This window comes from Galeopterus variegatus, unplaced genomic scaffold, assembly GCF_000696425.1.
Source record: "Galeopterus variegatus unplaced genomic scaffold, G_variegatus-3.0.2 Scaffold243, whole genome shotgun sequence".
Classification (NCBI taxonomy): Eukaryota; Metazoa; Chordata; class Mammalia; order Dermoptera; family Cynocephalidae; genus Galeopterus; species Galeopterus variegatus.
The window spans coordinates 49578-70290 of NW_007726354.1; the positions used below are offsets into that span (position 1 = coordinate 49578).

General features: G+C 37.6%; 1 protein-coding gene across 1 annotated transcript in view; it reads right to left on the reverse strand.

The window, feature by feature from the left end:
* The window catches only part of HELZ (helicase with zinc finger), a 146325-nt gene that overhangs the window by 48045 nt on the left and 77567 nt on the right, over positions 1-20713 (reverse strand). The window contains exons 17-22 of the mRNA XM_008566462.1: positions 18700-18878; positions 15509-15627; positions 14166-14311; positions 12393-12540; positions 4268-4451; positions 1576-1804 (exon numbers count right to left, since the gene is read on the reverse strand). Of these exons, the coding sequence (XP_008564684.1) occupies positions 1576-1804; positions 4268-4451; positions 12393-12540; positions 14166-14311; positions 15509-15627; positions 18700-18878 (1005 nt within the window). The remainder of the gene's footprint in view (positions 1-1575; positions 1805-4267; positions 4452-12392; positions 12541-14165; positions 14312-15508; positions 15628-18699; positions 18879-20713) is intronic.

A 20713-nucleotide genomic window follows, 5' to 3' on the forward strand; every position in this document is an offset into this window, starting at 1 on the left:
GAATTACTATATTCTCTCTCCCAATTTTTTTTTTTTTTTGTCATTAGTGGCTGCAAATGAGAGGCAATTTATTTTTAAAATATGAAATTAAAGATATGTCACAACAGAATTGTTTACAGATAAATAAGTCCTGGAAGATTCAAGGTATGTTTTTTTAAAAAAGAGAAGGTTATTTTTTGTAATGTAACCACAAATTAAAACTCTCCTTGATTCCTTTGTTAATAGCATTCTCCTATAAAGAATATTAACATCTTTGGGGGTCTTAAACTCCAATACATGCTGCTTATTCTTAAAGGTCCCAAATAGTCTCTTTCCCCATAGAATTTTTTTTTTCCTGCTAGACCATGAAAACAGACAATAAAATGTTACCATATCCATGCTGCAACAGAAAACTTAAAGAAGGCCATGTTCTAGCAGCTTTGTCTACTTTAATTCTAACATATCAAAAATAAAAAATTACCCAAGGCAGATTTAGGACTGTCTGCATCTCTTTCTACTATTTTGAATTCACTGTGACAGGTACTAGAATACTTATAAAATTTTAATTCCCAGAGTATTTTTTTCTCATAAAATAATATTATAAATTTCTGTTCAACTGCTTTTTTTTTTTAAATGCTAACATAGTTTTTCAGTACTCCAAAGGCCAAATTTTATATTACTGGCTTCATAAAGTTAAAATTCCTATTAACTGGTATAAGTCATAAGAGTATAAAGAGAAATTTTTTGTTTCAGTTGATACTTTAACCATATTTTAGAAGAAACTGTTCCATGTAACTAGTCTAATGAATACTAACAATGCTATCGAAAGACACGTAATGACTTCCAACCCCCTTAATTTTAAGATCCTCTGGATTAACCAGATACAAAGAATTATTTACACTAAGAAGCCTTGAGAGAAAATGAATAGAGAAGGAAATTCATCAAAAATTGGAAATAAAGTAACAATGAAGAGTTAAAAAATGAGTCAGGAATCAATAGAAAATGTAGTCTCCGTCAAAGACACGGTACACAAAACTCCTCAGGACTCTAGTTCTCCCTTCTTGGGGCACCTTAACCCAGACTCCTGCAAAGCTCACTCCCCCACTTCCCAAGGCACCTCTGCAGTAAGGCCTCCACACTGTTTACAGGCACAAAACAGTCCTCCCACCTCCTAACTCCTAACTCTCCTAATGACCTATTTCTTTTCCACTGAACTTACCACAAAAGACACTACATAATATTTTTATTTAGTTTATTGTTGGTCTTCCTCTCCTCGGCAATAAAAAGTGAGTCCCATCAGGGAGAGGTTTTTGTCTATTTTGTTCGCTGATGTGTCTTCAGTGTCTAGAAGAGTACTTGAGGACACTGAAGGCACTCAGGAAATATCTACTGAATAACTGAGTGAATGAATACACAACTATGCATATAATAAATAGATTCAAAGTAATACACTTTTGTGTTCCCACTGGAAAACAAGTAATAATAAACCTGATTTTAATCAGCCAAGAGGTCATATGAATAAATGTACACACACATACAGCTACAAATCACTTCACATTTTCCCCTTTAATGTCTCAATTACTAACATATAATTACCTGCATCTTCCAATAGAGCACAGAGCAATAGGATCACCCACCACAGCAACCAGGGATTGTGCTCGTGTGATGGCAGTATTGAGAAGCTTGTAGTTAGACAAAAAACCATAATCTAAGTCCTCTGTGGAATCTTCCAGAAGTTGCTCTTTCTTTTTAATTGGTGTCTGTTTATGTTTACAAGTATGTCTTGTACGTACTGTGCTAAGAAACAAAACTCTGAATTGCTTTCCTACAAAAAAATTTAAAAAAGAAGACAACATTATCATTCTGAACCACTAATATAATAAAAGCATTACATTTCTTTTTTTTTTTTTTTTGTCTTTTTTCGTGTCTGGCAACGGATCGCACCCCTCAGTGTCGCGCCCGTACCGGACCGGGACCGGCACCGGGATCACACCCCTCGGTGCTGCATCCGCACCTCGCTCAGCCAGTGAGCGGGAACCGGTCTGTACGTGGGATCCGAACCCGCGACGGGAGCGCCGCCGTGCTCCCAAGCGGCGCACTGTAGCAGTGCGCCACCGGGCCGGCCCCAGCATTACATTTCTTTTTTTTTTTTTTTGTCTTTTTTCGTGTCTGGCAACGGATCGCACCCCTCAGTGTCGCGCCCGTACCGGACCGGGACCGGCACCGGGATCACACCCCTCGGTGCTGCATCCGCACCTCGCTCAGCCAGTGAGCGGGAACCGGTCTGTACGTGGGATCCGAACCCGCGACGGGAGCGCCGCCGTGCTCCCAAGCGGCGCACTGTAGCAGTGCGCCACCGGGCCGGCCCCAGCATTACATTTCTTTTTTTTTTTTTTTGTCTTTTTTCGTGTCTGGCAACGGATCGCACCCCTCAGTGTCGCGCCCGTACCGGACCGGGACCGGCACCGGGATCACACCCCTCGGTGCTGCATCCGCACCTCGCTCAGCCAGTGAGCGGGAACCGGTCTGTACGTGGGATCCGAACCCGCGACGGGAGCGCCGCCGTGCTCCCAAGCGGCGCACTGTAGCAGTGCGCCACCGGGGCGGCCCAAGCATTACATTTCTTAAAATGTAGTTGCTAAAGAACAGATGTTGGTGAGGATCTGGAGAAATTGAAACCCTTGTGCACTGCTGGTGGGAATGTAAAATGGTGCAGCTGCTGTGGAAAACAGTATGGCAGTTCCTCAAAAAATTAAACACAGAATTACCATAAGATTCAGCAATTCCACAACTGGGTATACTCTCAAAAAACTGAAAGCAAGGTCTCGAAGACAGATTTGCATACCCATGTTCATGGCAGCATTATTCACAATAGCCAACAGGTAGAAGTAAGCCACGTGTCGAGGGGCAGATGAATGGATGAACAAAATGTGGTATATACATACAATGAATTATTCAGCCTTAAAAGGGCATGAAATTCTGACACATGCTATGACATGGATGAACTTTGAAGACATTATGCTAAGTAAAATAAGCCAGTTGTAAAAGGACAAATACTATTTGTTTCCACTTGTATGAGGTACCTAGAATAGTCAAATTCATAAAGACAGAAAGTAGAATGGTCCCCCCAGGGGCTAGGGGGAAGGTGGGAAGGGGAGTTGTTGTCTAATGGGTACAAAGTTTTAGTTAGGGAAGATAAAAAAAAGTTCTGGAGATGGGTGATGGTGATGGCTGCATTACCATGTGAATGTGCTTAACACACATAAATATGGTTAAAATGGTAAATCTTAAGTTATGTATATTTTATCACAATAAAAAAATGTATTTTAATATTACTGCGGGAACCAACCTTAGAGATTATCTAGTCCAAGTTCCCACCCAATACAAGGACCCTTCCTTGAAGCAGGGTCATCATCAATCCTCTGGCCAACCAGGGCAGAGACAGCTGATTCCATTAGGAAGCCTTACAGAGAGTCTGGTTTGTACATCTTTCTTATGCTCTTTTATAGTAACATATCTATCCCCCCATTCTATGATAAATCTCCAAATATCTGAATACACTTTTAATGTCCATCTTTTACTCTTTTCTAGGCCAAACAATCCTAGTTGTTTCAACCATTCTTGACTCTCACATGACAGTCTCTAGACCATTAACTCTCCTAAATCTCCTCTGGTGCTTTCTAGTTTATGCTCACCCAGATTCTGCATGTTCTGGACAACACATGATATAGTGGAGCTACTTCTCCTCTATAATCTAGACATTGTATTACTCTTGCTATTATATATGACCATGCAACCTAACATTGTACCGGGCTTTTTTTTAGCACTCACATCATAGTGTTGCTACATATATTTAAAAACACAGATTTTACAGCAATTAATTACATGAAGACAATTTAAAAGAGTTGCTGGTAACTATTCACTCAAGAAACTCTATAGATAAAATCTTTACAAAGAAACTAGTCCTCAGGTACAATATAACAACAACATATGTTATATTCTATCATGATTGTAACTACAGCATACAGATATTACATGGCATTTATATAATTAATGATCACGGGAAAAGTCCATTTGATAATACTTCTTTTATTCGGATATAAAAATTTAATAAATATGTAAATGAGTTTGACCTTTAATTGCCAAACTTGACATTAAAGAACTTGGTATGAAATGAATACATAATTGCTTGTCCAAGAAAGAGATCCTGACAATTGAAAAATCAAATGTGAACACAATTTAAGACTCATGCATTTAAATAATTTAATTCATTTCTATTAATACTTACCTTGAACATTTAGCACCCTTTCCACATTAACATCAGATAATCTCTTTTTTCGAAGTTCAGCACGTATCCTAAACACTTGATCAGCGTAAGGAGTCACCACACCAATACTGCCATCATCTAACTTCCCCCATGCTACTGGCCACTTCCTTCTTAACTCTTCTACACGTTCCACCACTTCAAATACCTTTAAACAAATATACACATACATAATAAAGTTACCACCAGTGTTTGGAGAAAAGAATTAGTAACTGAAATAGACTTATAAAAAATTCCATTTTAGCAAATACCATTTAAAAAATTACCTCTAAATGGGAGTAATTCGTTACTGATGTGAACAGTGAAATTAAAAAAAACTTTATTTACATTTCAAACAGTAAAAATCTATAATAATGCAATCAGTGGAAATGTGAAAATTAGAGACAATGTAACTGGCAACGGCCCCATCCTTCACCCAAGCCCCCATTCCTAAATGAGGACAGGCTCAAGTTCAAGAATAAGGCCATGAAACTGGAGAAAGCAAGGAAATAAGTTCCCACATCTCCAGTATTTCTCAGTCCACTGTGTCCAGATCAGGCCAATGAAACCAACCAATGAACTAGAAAACTCCTGCAATCAGTGCTACCATTAAGTCTTCTTAATGGGGTACAAGGTCTAGCATTGCTCCTTCCCCCACTGATATAACTAAGCAGACCAGCCAACAGCCATCAGCTGACACCAAACCATAGCCAGGATTAGGACAAATTTGGATAAGACAGACTTTCAGAAATCACTACCTTCTAGTGGTAAAAGTCCAGCCAGGCTATTTCATTAAAATACCACATTTTACACAATAAATTTTTTGGATCACACTTATTGGATTATGGTAGGGTTTTTTGTGTAGTTTGATCTATTTTACTTCAATGAATTGATCAAACAGTTTCAATGTTTGGCACAGTGGGGGATACAAAGATTAATAAAACATGTTCCTTACCTGCTAAGAGACTACTGTTTGTTTAGAAAACAAAGTTCTAATAAAAAAATATAGGGCCGGCCCAGTGGCGCACTGGATAGTGCGCTGCTTGGGAAGCGCGGCGGCGCTCGTGCCCGAGGGTTCGGATCCCACATACAGACCGGTTCCCGCTCACTGGCTGAGCGAGGCGCGGGAGCAACACCGAGGGTTGCGATCCCGTTGCCGGTCCCCGGTCCGGTACGGGGGCAACACTGAGGGTTGCGATCCGTTGCCGGACACGGAAAAAAGACAAAAAAAAAAAAAAATATACACAGGTACTTCAAAAAAGTTCATGGAAAAATAGAATTAAAAGATAATATGATTCTTTCCATGNAGGGTTGCGATCCGTTGCCGGACACGGAAAAAAGACAAAAAATATATATATATATATACACAGGTACTTCAAAAAAGTTCATGGAAAAATAGAATTAAAAGATAATATGATTCTTTCCATAAAGTTTTTGAAGTAGCCTCGTATATTACCCAAGTTCAGTACAGGGTCAGGTAAGAGTCTAGGGGCATATACAGGAAGGAGGAAATGTAAAAGATGTCACTTAAGTACATTATTTATTTACTATTTATTAAAAAATAATGTACTTAAAAGACATCTTGAGGTTACCAGAAGTGGGAAAGGGAGAGGAGGCATAAGAGAGGAATTAGTAAAGGGCCGTGAAAAATGGTTACATTGTTTATTTTTGAATATACTAATTACCCTGACTTGAGCATCACATATTATACACAGGTATTGATATTCAACTCTGTACCCCACAGATATGTACAACCTACTATGTTACAATAAAAAATTTTTAAAGAATGTATTTAAATTTACAATGTTAAATATGCTTAGTAAAATTTGACATTATCGTTTCAAGAACTTGAGGATCATTGGCTAGGAAGCAGTTCCCATTTCCAGACACAAATTCAATAAACGACAGAGTTAAAGAATATAGTTGTCTTATTGTTATAAAGACAAAACAGAAAGTGCCTCAAATACACAGACTGCCCAGGAATTCTGAAGAGCCAACTGGACTAAAGACTGGTTGGTATCCTATCAGGAATAAGAAAGGTGGAGCTAAGTCTACTGCAATAAGAAATAAGAAAAAACTGTCTTTACCCACGTGGTCAGTTATAGTGGTAGATGAAAGTTGGGAAGGCACCTCTGCTGCCCCCGTCCCCAAAATACACAGAGTTCCTACCACTAAGAAACATATAACCATTTCTCCAATTTATCCCTCTGTTCACACCCTTACATTCTAGGCAACACAAAACTGTCATCAAAACACACAGATTTGGAACAATGGTATGAGAAGCTTGGGGAAACATCTTTCCCAGACAGACATCTTTAAGATGGTCAAAATTAGCAAAAATACAGAAGATTGATCAAAGTGCTTACAAGAAATTGAAAAGCATTTACTCAACAAAATCTACAGGAACTCAAGAGAAACAATGAGAAGCCAGGGCATTCAAGCTAGGGACTGCACCTATCCCCCACAGCTCTAACTGTTTCAATGTCCAAGAGGCAATGCCCATCAACCCCAGCTCCATGGGTGAAAGAGCTACTCCAGGTAGTTCTGGCAGGTGGTAAACACAGCAGATCCCATTTCCCACAGATCTGTGCTGCAGAAGGCCTATATTGAGCAGTTGGCAATAGTTGGGTGGTGCCTGTTCCCCCACCCCCATCTCCTGCTACATAGAGAGAATCTGAGTAGAACAGCAGATGAAAAATGCAGTCTCCCTCTGTATTGCAAGAGAGCTGATCCAACAAGCTTGGTAGCCAAGCTATGGTTCCCATCTTCTCCAGCTTTCCAGGACAGAAGACCTAACCCTGTGTAGACTCAGTAGCCAGTGAATATTAGCAGATCCCAACCTCCTCTGGTCTGGGTTGCAGAAAATCCACACTGGGTGGTGGCAGTAGCTTGATGGCAGAACCTGGACTGCAGCATAGATCACACACAGTACACACAGAGCTCCTGCTCCACAGGGTGGATGCAGATGGAACAGCCAATGAAAAAGCAAATCCACATCCTCTCCCAGCAACTGCTCCATAAGTTCTGTACAGGAGAGGGTGAGAGTAAGCCTCACAAACTGTCTATGCTCTGCTTCTGTCAAGGGACCCTGGATCAAACTATGGAGCAATTTATGCCTAAGAGAGTTGAAAAGTAAAAATAACAAATAAAAAATGTACTAGTAGGAATCAACAGTAGATTTGAGCTAACAAAAGCAGATTTGAAGGTAGAGATTATGCAATTTGAAGAACAGAAAGAAAAAATAATGAACAAAGCCTCAGAGAATTGAGGGACACCATTAAACTCACCAACATACATATAACAGGAGAACCAACAGGAGAGGAGAGACAGAAAGGAACAGAAAAAATGTTCAAAGAAATAATGGCGGGGCCGGCCCGGTGGCGCACTGCTACAGTGCGCCGCTGGGGAAGCGCGGCAGCGCTCCCGCCGAGGGTTCGGATCCCACATACAGACTGGCCGCTCACTGGCAGAGCGAGGTCCGGGAGCAACATCGAGGGTTGCGATCCCGTTGCCGGTCCCGGTCCGGTACGGGCGCAACACTGAGGGTTGTGATCCGTTGCTGGTCACGAAAAAAGACAAAAAAGGGAAAAAAAAAAAAAAAAAGAAATAATGGCTAAAAATTTTCCATATCTGAAGAAAAACATTGATCTATGTGAATAAGCTCAATGAACTTTAAGTAAGATGAATGCAAGGAGTTCTATACCCAGACATGTCAGAGTTAAAATGCCAAAAAGTCAAAGAAAAAGTAAAATCTTGAAAACAGCAAGAGAAAAACAACTCATTGTTTACAAAGGATTCCAATAAGATCAACAGATGATGTCTCATCAGAAACAATGGAGTCCAGAAAACAGTGAAAAAACATATTTCCATGCACTGAAAAAGTTCAACTAATAATCTCATTTCCAGAAAAACTACCTTTCAAAAATGAAGGTAAACAAAGACATTACCAGATAAGCAAAAAGTGAGAGAATTCCTTACAAGCAGACTCTCCCTGAGGAAATACCAAAGGAAGTTCTTCAAGATGAAAGCAAATGATACAAAACATTAATTAAAATCCACACAAACAAAGCGTGCTACTAAAAAAGTAATTACAGGGGCTCACTTGGGAGAGTGTGGTGCTGATAACACCAAGGCCACGGGTTCGGATCCCTACATAGAGATGGCCCGGTTTCCTCAGCTGGAACAGTGTGGTGCTGACAACACCAAGTCAAGGGTTAAGATCCCCTTACCGGTCATCTTTAAAAAAAAAGTAATTATGTGGATAAATATAAAAGACAGTAAAACAGCATATTTCTTCTCCTTTCTCCTCCTGACTTAAAGAGCAATTGCATAAGACAATATGTATACAATTGTATTGTTAGGCTACAACATATAAAAATGTAGTATGTTTGATGATAGCACACAAAAGATGTGGGTGAAAAATGGCACCAGATCCATAGAGAAAAGAAAAAAGACTCAGAAACAGTAAACAAGAATGTTAATAAAGCAAATTCTATAAATATGCATTTATCCTCCTTTCTTCTCTTAGAATTTTTAAAAGACATAAAATTACATAAAGTAATAATTATAACAATGTATTGCTGAGTTTGTAATATATAGGAATAATAGGTATAACATTAAAGCACAAAAAGGGAGGGGAGGGAATAGAATCATGTCAGAGTAAAGTTTCTATATCTCATTGGAATTAAGTTAGTATAAATTTTAAGTGGATTCTGATAAGTGTAGATGTGTATAGTAAGCCCTAAAGTAACTGCTAAGAAAATAACTCAAAAAATATAGTTAAAAAACAATTAAAGACATTAAAAAATGTGACATTAGAAAACATGGACTTAATACAAAAGATAGCACTAAAAGAGAAACAGAGGGGCAAAAAAATGCATGAGACATAGAAGAAAAACAAAAGCCAGAGAAAAACCCAACCATATCTATAATAATATTAAATGTGAATGGATTAAACAATCCAATCAAAAGGCAGAGATTTTCAGGCTAGATTTTTTTTTTAAATAACAAGATCCAATGATATGCTGTCTAAAAGAGACACACTTTAGATTCAAAGGTATAAATAGGATGAAAAAAAAGGATGGAAAAAGATAATTCATGGAAGGAGCAACAATGAACAAGATAGACTAGTTATACTAATATCAGACAAACTGACTTTAAAGCAAAAAAAAATTACTAGAGATAAAGGACATTTTATAATCATAAAAAGGTCAATCCATCAGGAAGATATAACAATTATAAATACATATACAACTAACTACAGATTCCCAAAATATATGGGGCATTTTCCTCTATGCCTCAGGACCCACCAAACCCAATGGATTCATTTTTCATTTATCTACAGCCCTGTCTACCTCTCACTTAAACATACTGTTATGGTTGTTTCCACAGCTCCTCCCTTCAGACTGAATTTCTCAAGGTTAAGAATTATATCTTGGTACTTAGTATTTAAATTATGCTTTTTTCAACTTAGCATTAAATTGAGACCATTATTATGGGATATGAATTCAGAATCAAGGGGAAAAAAGGATGATCTTTTTTTTTTTTTTTTGTCTTTTTCCGTGTCCGGCAACGGATCGCAACCCTCAGTGTCGCCCCCATACCGGACCGGGACCGGCAACGGGATCGCAACCCTTGGTGCTGCTCCCGCGCCTCGCTCAGCCAGTGAGCGGGAACCGGTCTGTATGTGGGATCCAAACCCTCGGCGGGAGTGCCACCGCGCTTCCCAAGCGGTGCACTATAGCAGTGTGCCACCGGGCCGGCCCGAAAAAAGGATGATCTTTTTTTTTTTTTTTTGTCTTTTTCCGTGTCCGGCAACGGATCGCAACCCTCAGTGTCGCCCCCATACCGGACCGGGACCGGCAACGGGATCGCAACCCTTGGTGCTGCTCCCGCGCCTCGCTCAGCCAGTGAGCGGGAACCGGTCTGTATGTGGGATCCAAACCCTCGGCGGGAGCGCCACCGCGCTTCCCAAGCGGTGCACTATAGCAGTGTGCCACCGGGCCGGCCCGAAAAAAGGATGATCTTATTCTTATTCTACCACTTTAAGCATGTAAAAGACACAAATTCAAACGATACACAAAGTATATGATATTAGACTTAAAAATGTGTTCCCCAAACAATGGAGAGTTATACACAACAAAAATACTATGATTATTCCTTAAGCTCCAGGTTCTTTAATTTTACTTTTAATTCCAACCTCTGTTTTAAGTTCACTTTGACTGTAACACTATGTAATATCTTATTTTCATAAAAGTGGAATTTAAACTATTCTCAAATGCCCTCCTAAATTTTAGTCAGAATCTTTATAAAAGATGAGATCTCATTTTCTACCTATCAATGTAACTGGTGCCATTTGATGTGTTTGCTCTGTAAGACAAAATAGAAGACCAGCCAACAGCCTGTTTTTTTATTTTATTGCAAGGTTAATGAAATAGCCTGGCTGGACTTTTACCACTAGAAGGTAGTGATTTCTGAAAGCCTGTCTTTCTGATCCAAATTTGTCCTAATCCTGGCTATGGTTTGGTGTCAGCTGATGGCTGTTGGCTGGTCTTCACCCTTAATTTACACTTCACCTTTAAATTACATACCATCAAGAAGAGTCCAGGGCTTCTAAAAATACTTTAGTGTCCAAATATGCCTACACTGGCATTTAAAAATTCAAAATGCCTACACTGGTACTCAGCTGCAGTGAATAAGGATCAGTTTTTGCCCCTTGTAAAGAGAGCACCTGGAGCAATGTGCCACCAAATTTTTAACTGCAGTAACTCATGGAGCTTAAAAGAGTAACTGAAAAAACCAAGCTCTCGTGAAGTTCAAGTGGCCTGAAATTTCTCTAAAGTTACATGTGTAATATTTAAAGGTCACACAAATGTTGTCTCTGCTTTTTTAATATGAAAAAATACATATTTTTCCAAAAAATTCTTGGATAAAATTGAAAGTCCAGGAAGATGCACCTTATCAATCCTACAACTTGTAGGTTACTGGGAAATAAACCATGTCACTGTGAAGGAACAAGTAACCCAGACTGAGAAACTGAGCCTTGGGCAAACATCAACCTCACCTCAGGATCAAAACTAGGGCTCAGCTCTAGCCCTGATGTCACAGTAGGACCACTGAGCCTTCTGGATTTCAGGCTCTGCTTGCTGGTGCCTGTCTGCCTCCCCACCCAATACCATGGCTGGTTTCCCGGCCAGTGGTTTCCAACCAGATTGCAAAAATAATAAAGAGGAACCCTACAGTTATTTTCAATATTTCAAATATTTAAAGAAAAGTCTACCTTTTCCTAAAATGAAATGGCACAGACTAACTAAAATGTCAAGTTTCTTTGTCCCTGGCTAGGATTTTATCAAGTGAGTACTGATGATTTTCATGTACTGACTTCTAACTACAGGCCTCTGAGCAATTTTTAAAAGAAAAGATGAATTACTATTATATAATAAAAGCCAATTGATTGTAAGTAAAATGAATAAAGCATAGGATGGTGAAGATGAGCGAACAAGAACCATTCCCCGAATAATCAACCACGTGCTCCTCCCTTCTCCAAGTTTCCTGAAGTCCAGAACTTAACCCCAGGGTTTCTGGCCTATCATCCCCTGAAGACTGCACCATGTTTTTGTCCTGTCTGATCTGACGCCTCTTAGTCTCTCTCACCTTAAAAAGCCAGAAATTGTAAGAGAACTATATAAGAAGGGGCACATAATGGGACATCAACATCATTAGCTGGGTCTGTATAATCTCTTTGGAACACAGGATTCCACAATTCACGTCTTACTCATCTAAAACAATACCTCATTTGAGTATGCACTACCAAATTTAATTAGATCTATTTTAGATGTCTAACAATAATGGTCTATATGACAATAATATTGGCTTTTCTTTTAAATTAAGTCACGTATTTTTTGTTTTATCATAAGACAAAAAGTAAATCAAATTTTTTGTTTCCTATAGGAGACTCATCTTAACAAATCAATGTTATACAAGAAAGAATAAATTTTACATAATATTTTCATGTAAATGAAGTCAATACACAATAAAATGTCAACCCAAAATGTTAAATAAATGCCCAACAAAATCAGACAGACAAAATTTGCAAAAAGAACTAAGGTACCTCAGCATTATTATAAAAAGCTGTGCTATTTTTTTCTTGTACATCTTCCCCTCGTGCTGTAAAGAAAGTTAATGGGTAGAAATCCTTGTGTGCTGGTTGCTTTCCACTGGCCATCAGTTTGCCCTCATAGAAAAGCTCAGATGTGTAACTGTAGAAAAAGATGGGAAACAAACAAACAAACAAAAAAAGAGTAATAGATCATCAAAATTAAATTCGCCCACAAGGTTGCCCTCATAGAAAAGCTCAGATGTGTAACTGTAGAAAAAGATGGGAAACAAACAAACAAAAAAAAAAAGAGTAATAGATCATCAAAATTAAATTCGCCCACAAGGAAAAAAAAAAGCCAGTCAATTCTAACAGTATTGCTTTATGTCTATGCTTAATTTTAGTCCAAACACCTAATACCTATGATGACAAGAATTTCTCCAAAAATAACCACAGCAATAGCAACAGAGTAGGCTCCTAGCATACCATTGTTAAATTGACGTTGGTAAGGTATGAAGCCAGAATATAGAAAGAAAAGGAAGAAATAATGACAGTTCAATACTAAATGAGATCTCTGCTCTATGAGGAAATTTGCTAGCCAGTGTATTTATTAGTTAATACATATTTTTATTTATGTGGATCATATACATACAAACACATAGATATATACAGACATTGAAACAATGCACAAAACTGAAGGACACTGAAGCCTTCAACTATAAAATGAATATACTTTACTGTTGAAAATACCATCTAGTACTTGACTCTTCACTGACTGCAGCAAGTGACTGGCAACAATAAAAGAGGAATCATATTTTTAAATATTGATAAAATAATATCTATCCAACTGCTTTCAGTTGGATAAAACATAAAAATGGTTTTCACATGACTAACATAATTGATATTACAAATTATACTAAACTTTAAAAAGTATAAGTTTCTGGAGTGGGTAGTGGCTGGAAATGAACACGAAGGAGCCACCCAGAATGCTGGTAATGTTCTGTTTCTTATCCAGATACTGATCACATGATGTGTTTAGATTGTGGCAATTTACTGAGCTGTCATTTATGCACACTATATTTAATAGAAATCTTATAGGGCCGGCCCAGTGGCGCACTGGATAGTGCGCTGCTTGGGAAGCGCGGCGGCGCTCCCGCCCGAGGGTTCGGATCCCACATACAGACAGACCGGTTCCCGCTCACTGGCTGAGCGAGGCGCGGGAGCAACACCGAGGGTTGCGATCCCGTTGCCGGTCCCCGGTCCAGTACGGGGGCAACACTGAGGGTTGCGATCCGTTGCCGGACACGGAAAAAGACAAAAGACAAAAAAAAAAAAAAAATAGAAATCTTATAAAAACTTATTAAAGTTTCATACTTTTTCTCCCTCCCTTTCTTCTTTTCTTTCTTCCTTTCTTTTAAAACAGATTCCTTTTATAACACAGCCAGAGACATATAAGCAAACCAGTATATACTTTGTAAATATTCTTGTTTATTATAGCAAGTCGATTCTCATATAGTATTTAGTCACAAACACATATATATAAATATGTATCATAGCTAGTAGAATCTAAAGTTTTAGTTTCCAGACTTGCCCTACTTGGTAAAAAATTACAATTCTGACTTTCAAGGCATTCTTTTCAAGACACAAAATTAAACATAATTTGTAACAATAGGGACACCATATAAATAACTCTGCTGGGAATAATCTGTCTCTAGTAACAGTGCTGTTCTGTGTTCCCTCCTGCCAGATCACAAAAAGTGTGATACAGAGGGGGCAGTTCACACCTACTTGATGATAGCTTCATGGGAGCGATAGTTCTCACATAGGAGGATCCTACATGGGAACTCGGCAGGGTAATGCTCATAGAGTCGATCAAGTAATGAAACGTGAAGGTTTCTCTCCCTGGCAAACTCGCTGTAAACAAAAGGACTGAGCTGTAACAGACAAACATACAGAGAAAATTTCACTCAATAAACAAATAAAAAAAATCCACTGTGCTCAAACTTCAGATGGACTAAACCTCAACATGTTGAATGCTGGAGAAAGAAAAATCAGTATTTTCTATGAGCAATTTTATTACCATAAAGAACTAGCCTAAAATTTCTAACATTTCTTTGAATTATACCAACACTAACCTAGAGTTTCTACACATAGGCTAACAAAGGGCTCTTCCACATAATAATAAATAGCTACGACTTCAGTAATTTCAGGGATGCAATCCACTTCATCACTGGAGGAGTCAAATCACTTATTTCACAAAAACTTATCAGCTATTTAAAATGAGCTGGTAGGACAGACAGCCTGTGACTAAGAAAATTATTTCTAATAATTAACAAAAGAGCCCTCTTGATCTCATAAAGTATCATTAGCCATTCTTGGCTATGCCTTTTACTGCTAAAAAATAAAATTAAAATAGTTTAGGCAAAGGAACAAAAACAGAATTTGTTCCACTACATTCAATTCTTTCCTGGATGCCTTGACAGCTATAATACCACATAGGTGCAATGTTAATCGACTGTGGGAGAAGAGAAAGAACCCCTCGGGGGGGAGAGGGGGAAAATAAAAAAAGAGAAAGAACCCCAAATTATGGCTTTGTAAAATAGATATCTTAGTAGAAAAGCTGTATTTTGCTTTCTTATAAGTAGATATTCAAATACATAATACATAAAATCAGACATATTCTTTGAGATTTTGACTACAATTTTTAATTAGGCCCTTTGTTTCCTATAATATCAAAAAATTAACCCTTCAGGAAAATAAATATTAGAGACAGGTTTTAGGGAACTGTAGAACGGATAATTTAAATTTTATTTTTAAAAAATTAATAAGAATCAGATATTCATACTATAGAAAACTGAGCTTCCAAATGAGCTTCCAATTAATAAACATAAAAATTATAACACTGGTAGATCTCATTCCTTCCAAGCTGTCTATCCGAACAAAGAAGAAAAAGAATAGTGAAATGGTAATTTTTTTTCAGAAATACCAATATTTTTGACTATTAATACAGAAATACGTAATGTACTTAAATGGTAATACATGGCACAAGTTCATAAAGTGTTTTAGATATAGAATATTAAGCATCAAAATATAATTAAAAGTTACTTTCAATACAATGATTTAGAACTTACCTGCATGTGATCACCAGCCAAGACAATCCGAGTGTTTTTAGTTGCTAATGCTAGAGGCATAATGGTTTCACACTCCATGGCCTGGGCAGCTTCGTCTAACAGAATGTGCGTGAAAAACCCTGGAAAATACAGCATAAACACAGTAAAGCATATTAAAGCAGCAATAAAGGTAGAAGGAATTGTTTTCTTTTCTGCTAAGAAGAGTTCAGTTTCCTAATCTAAGAGTTGTGAGTACTTTTAAGGCCTATCCTCAATTTAGACAATTGTCAATTTAAATCATCATTAAAAAACAGAGATTAAAAAGAACAACCTATTTTACTCAATAATAGATACGTAAATGCATCTGGTGCTAAGAGCCTGAGGACTAACGGTTGAATCAGTATATATAGAAAAGATTTTAAAAGTACCAGATAGTGGTTTTTGACCAAAAGAAGAGCAACTAAACACTGAAAGCCCTAAAGCCCTTTCAATATTTATTTGGTAAAACACCAAAAAATGAAACAATGGTATTTCTACTATTTCAAAAAATAAAACAATGTTACCCTAAATATGCATATTAAACATTAAAATAAAGAAAATCACCCCCAAAATCTAAAATAAAAGAGAAAGTTATAATCCGACTTGTATTGAAAACAAAGGGTATCATATTAGTAAATTCATTAATCTCATTGTTTAGGCTTATTTTACTAATTTGATTGTTTAGACTTATATACATAATTTTTTAATCGAAGAACCAACTCTGCTTTAAAAAATCACCATTCTGTAAAATACTGACTGATAACAAATGTCAAAAGTGTCCACTATCAAATGTTCCCAGATGAAAACACCTACAGTGGGAAGCATCCCACGTCCTGGTTGCCATTGCCACTCACACTAGGGCACAGGGTTCTGTGTGCAGGAAGGAGGAAAAAGTCCTTTTGCCCCTAACGGGAAAAAGAGGCAAAAACCTCCTTGATGCCTCAATGTAGAGAAGGAAAAACCTCCCCCCCCCCAACACCCCCCCCCCCACCACACACACCCCCAACCCACTGGGGTATGGTTTTTCCTAGCATAGCAAAGCAGTTTCTCAACAGAATGGAAACTTATAAAACTCTCTAGAGTCCAGTGGCATTACGGATTAACCAGCCTCTTGTGAGTTGGCTCAGGAACCTCACCTCTCTTTCTATCCCTGTTTCTATGAATATTAACAAGTTCCAAACAATCTGTTTAAACAATTTGCTAATGCAACCAGTTTCTAGGTTGGGAACTTCCTAAATCTTACTGACTGGCAGTAATAACCATCATCATCATCCATTTAAACAAATGGCTATGGCTGACAGTACAAGTATCAATAACTGTCATCTCTTTACTGACAACGACCCAAGCATGATGTAGACACATGTATTTTCCTCACTGTTGAAGAGAATTTGTGCTTTTGTTCTACGAGACTAATTAAGAAAAACAACTATATAAAATAAGATCAATCCCGCTCTCTGGCTGAGCGAGGCACGGGGGCAGCACCGAGGGTTGCAATCCCGTTGCCGGTCCCCGGTCCGGTACAGGGGCAACACTGAGGGTTGTGATCCGTTGCCGGACACGGAAAAAGACAAAAAAGACAAAAAAAAAAAGATCAAATTGGAAAAATTTCATTAGATAACATTTTAATTGGAGCTAGGCTTACATCAGGAACTGAATAAACCATGTAATTGTTATGACCACTGCTTAAGCTAGAAAAGGTAACTTGAATTAAAAAAACTGACTTAGCTTGTGAGCCTTGGTTTTCTTCTCTGTAATATAACCCTCCAAGGGTTGATATGAGAAGTAAATGAAATGATGTATAAATAATACCCAGAAAAAAGGACTTAGTCAACTCCCAGTGAGTGCATTATTCTACACACCAGCTCTCCAAAACCATTCTTTACTCTTTCTCACAAAACTATCCTGTTTAGAAGGTCTGGGTTTTCAATCAACATGGCAAATACACAGAGTATAATCATAAAGTAAAGACACTGATTGTTAAATAAACATACCAAAATTTACATTTCAAATAAGTACTGTTCCACTCAAAGAAGTCACTTGGGATGAAATATAACTCATTCCAATGATGCTGCTACTGTTCAAAACTTTTTTGAAACTTTGCTTTTGTAACTGCCCTCGCCAGCCAGCTATGAGCTGCATGCACAAGAAAATAATTCTTATTACATGAGAGGTACGTCTGATTGCTTTTTATACCCCAATGGTATCGATCAGTTTGACTGCCTACCTTTCTCATCAGATACATTGGAAAGATTTGGAAGCCATTCTAAAATTAAATCTATCTTCAATAAAAAAAGTTTAGCCAGCACTCTTTCATTTAAGATAAACAGTTTATCAAGGGCTTCCAGGTGTCTATATATCCTGGGCCAGATGCCAGGAATACAATATGAAGAGAACAGTCTCTACCTTCCAGGAACTCAGATGTTCAAAAGAATTTGACACTGGCTCTGAAAGCAATTCCAAAAGGAGACAGTAAAAAAGTGTTGAGCAACGCTAACAATTATAATATGGCAGAAATAAATGAATATTCTTCCAAAGCATCTACTTTAAAGTGATACTACTTTTTAATGGTTAAGTTCTGCCATATTTATCAGAACAATTTCTGATCATCTTATATCTGTACTTCATATAACATTACTTGGATTTCACATAGTTCCTATACTTAAGTATAATAATCTTAATAGTGTATCATAAAAAATCTTATCATGATAGTTGTCTCTACACTGCATAAAGCAAAAGCATTAACAAGAAGTCTAGAAAACTGTAAAAAACACCAACACTGATAATATTTGAATTCTTCATATGATCAATAATAAATAAATACTATCTGGCCAATTACGGAACAAATGGAATATGAGTCACTAAAATGTCTTAACAAGGAGTTGGCAAATTTTTTTTGGTAAAGGGACAAACAATATATATATTTTAGGTTTTGTGGGCCATACAATCTCTGCTACAACTATTCAACTCAGCTGTTGCAGCACAGAAACATCCACAGACAATAAATAGGTAAATAAATGGGCATAGTTGTATTCCACCCAATAAAACTTTATTTACAAAAACAGGCAGCAAGCCAGATTTGGCCCATGGGATGCAGTTTGCCAACCTGTGGTCTAAACTGAATGCATAAGCCCTAAACCTGTGAGACACCACATCTGTGTCTTGAGTCAGCATACCAGGTTCAAGGTCCAATTGACAGAGGTACTGAGAAGTATTCAATGTAACAACAACCACTCGATGTTTAAGAATATCTTCTTTCTGTGGCATCTGAAAGGTGGAATGTGCACTTGAGATCAAACAGTACTGATGCACTACTGGGTGGACAGTCTTTACCCAGCGATTTCTGAAATATACCCTATAAAAGAAGATAATATTTCTGATTTACATTTATTAATATCTTAACAGTATCTTACAAAAATATTGACATTTTAAGACTACACTATCTAAAAATTAACAAATAAACCTGATAACTGTTAATACTCTACTGGATTAGGATTTAAAATACAACTACTACTATACCCACTGCGACCTCCTCAACCAAAAAAAAAAAACAGATTTCAAAAGAAAGCATATATAATACCACAAAATAAGTACTAATTATTTTTAAGTGTTCAGACTAATCTTGAAACAGAGTGACACAAAAACAAAAGCTTTATAAGCACTATAGTTTTTTAAGTTCAAAACATTCTCATTCTGAAATTACTTTCTTCTAGAATATTCTCACAAAATATACTGAACTCATATTTTAATTATTTACATTAAGAAAAATAGTGAATTGCATATTTATAACAGAAATTCAAAAGTTATCTGCATTTTACTTTACAATATATTCTTATACCTATATTTAAATAGATCTCTGTTGGAGGTTCTGGAAATTTAGAAGTAAATTTAAATTTTGAACAATCAGAAAAGTCTTAAGAAAGTACATCTCTCCCATTAATTGCAAAAGAAAAATGTTAACCGGCCTCATGCAATAGATTATTAAGATGGCACAGAAACGATTCATCCACCCACCCACCCACCCACCCATCTCTAATCTACCCATATAATAAAGATCAATTGGGTATCTACCATGCTCCAGCACAGAGGCAGATCACAAAGGGCTGGGAGCAATCATAAAGTCTTTGGATTTACTCTGAGTTTAATAAAAAGCCATCAGAGAATTCTGACAGAGTAGTCACATGAAATGACTTGTGTTGTTAAAGGACCACTTTGTTTCTCCAGGCAGAATATATGGGGGAAAGGGGGGTGTTTGGACAGTGGTGTGCTAGTAAATGTTAAACAACCAGCTCTGGGGGGACGGGTAGTGTTTGCTGATTTCTGTGGTATAAAAATTACTACCACAGCCAATTTCAAGCCACTTGCTGTCACTGAACATGAACTTGGGCAGACATGCAAAGGATCAGCTCTCACGAGCCAGCATAAGTTGGCTCCAACACACCATTGAGTGGGATGGAGGTGGGGGCAGGAGGTAGAAGCAAGAGGACCAGTTAGGAGATTACTGTAAGAGTCTGGACAAGAGAGGATGGTGGTTTGGCTTAGGGTGGTAACAGTAGGGATGCGAAAATAGTCAGATTCACTAGACATTTTGAGAGTAATGTCAATGGAACTTACTGATGAACTAGATGTAGAATTTAAGAGAAAGGATGATTCCATGCCTTTGAAACTGGATGAATGATGGTGGTGTTTACAAAGGTAGTGAAAGAGAGGAACAGATGTGGGGTGGGAATTGAGAGTTCAGTTTTGGACATATTCAGTAGATATCCAATAGAATATACAGTAAGTAGGATGATATATAAGTTTGCAATTCAGGAGAATGCCAGGAGGGTTGCGATCCGTTGCCGGACACGAAAAAAGACAAAAAGGAAAAAAAAAAAGAATTATATTAATAAGCCATCACATGGAACAAAAGGATATTTTTTACTCGGCTTCCAAAAATGTTACACCAAAATCTGGTGCTTAATTAGCATACCTTCAGTTAGTCTAAATATTCACCAACAACTTCCTTTTCTCGATGAGCCATATTTTTTACTACACTCTTTTGTCTCTTACTCTTGTGTTAACAGTTTTCAATTTTACAGCCTCTGTACATTTGACTAGAGCTACCTTAAATTATTTTTGGAAGCAAAGCAAAATTGTTTTTTTTTTTTTTTTTTTTTTTTTTCCTTGTCCGGCAACGGATCGCAACCC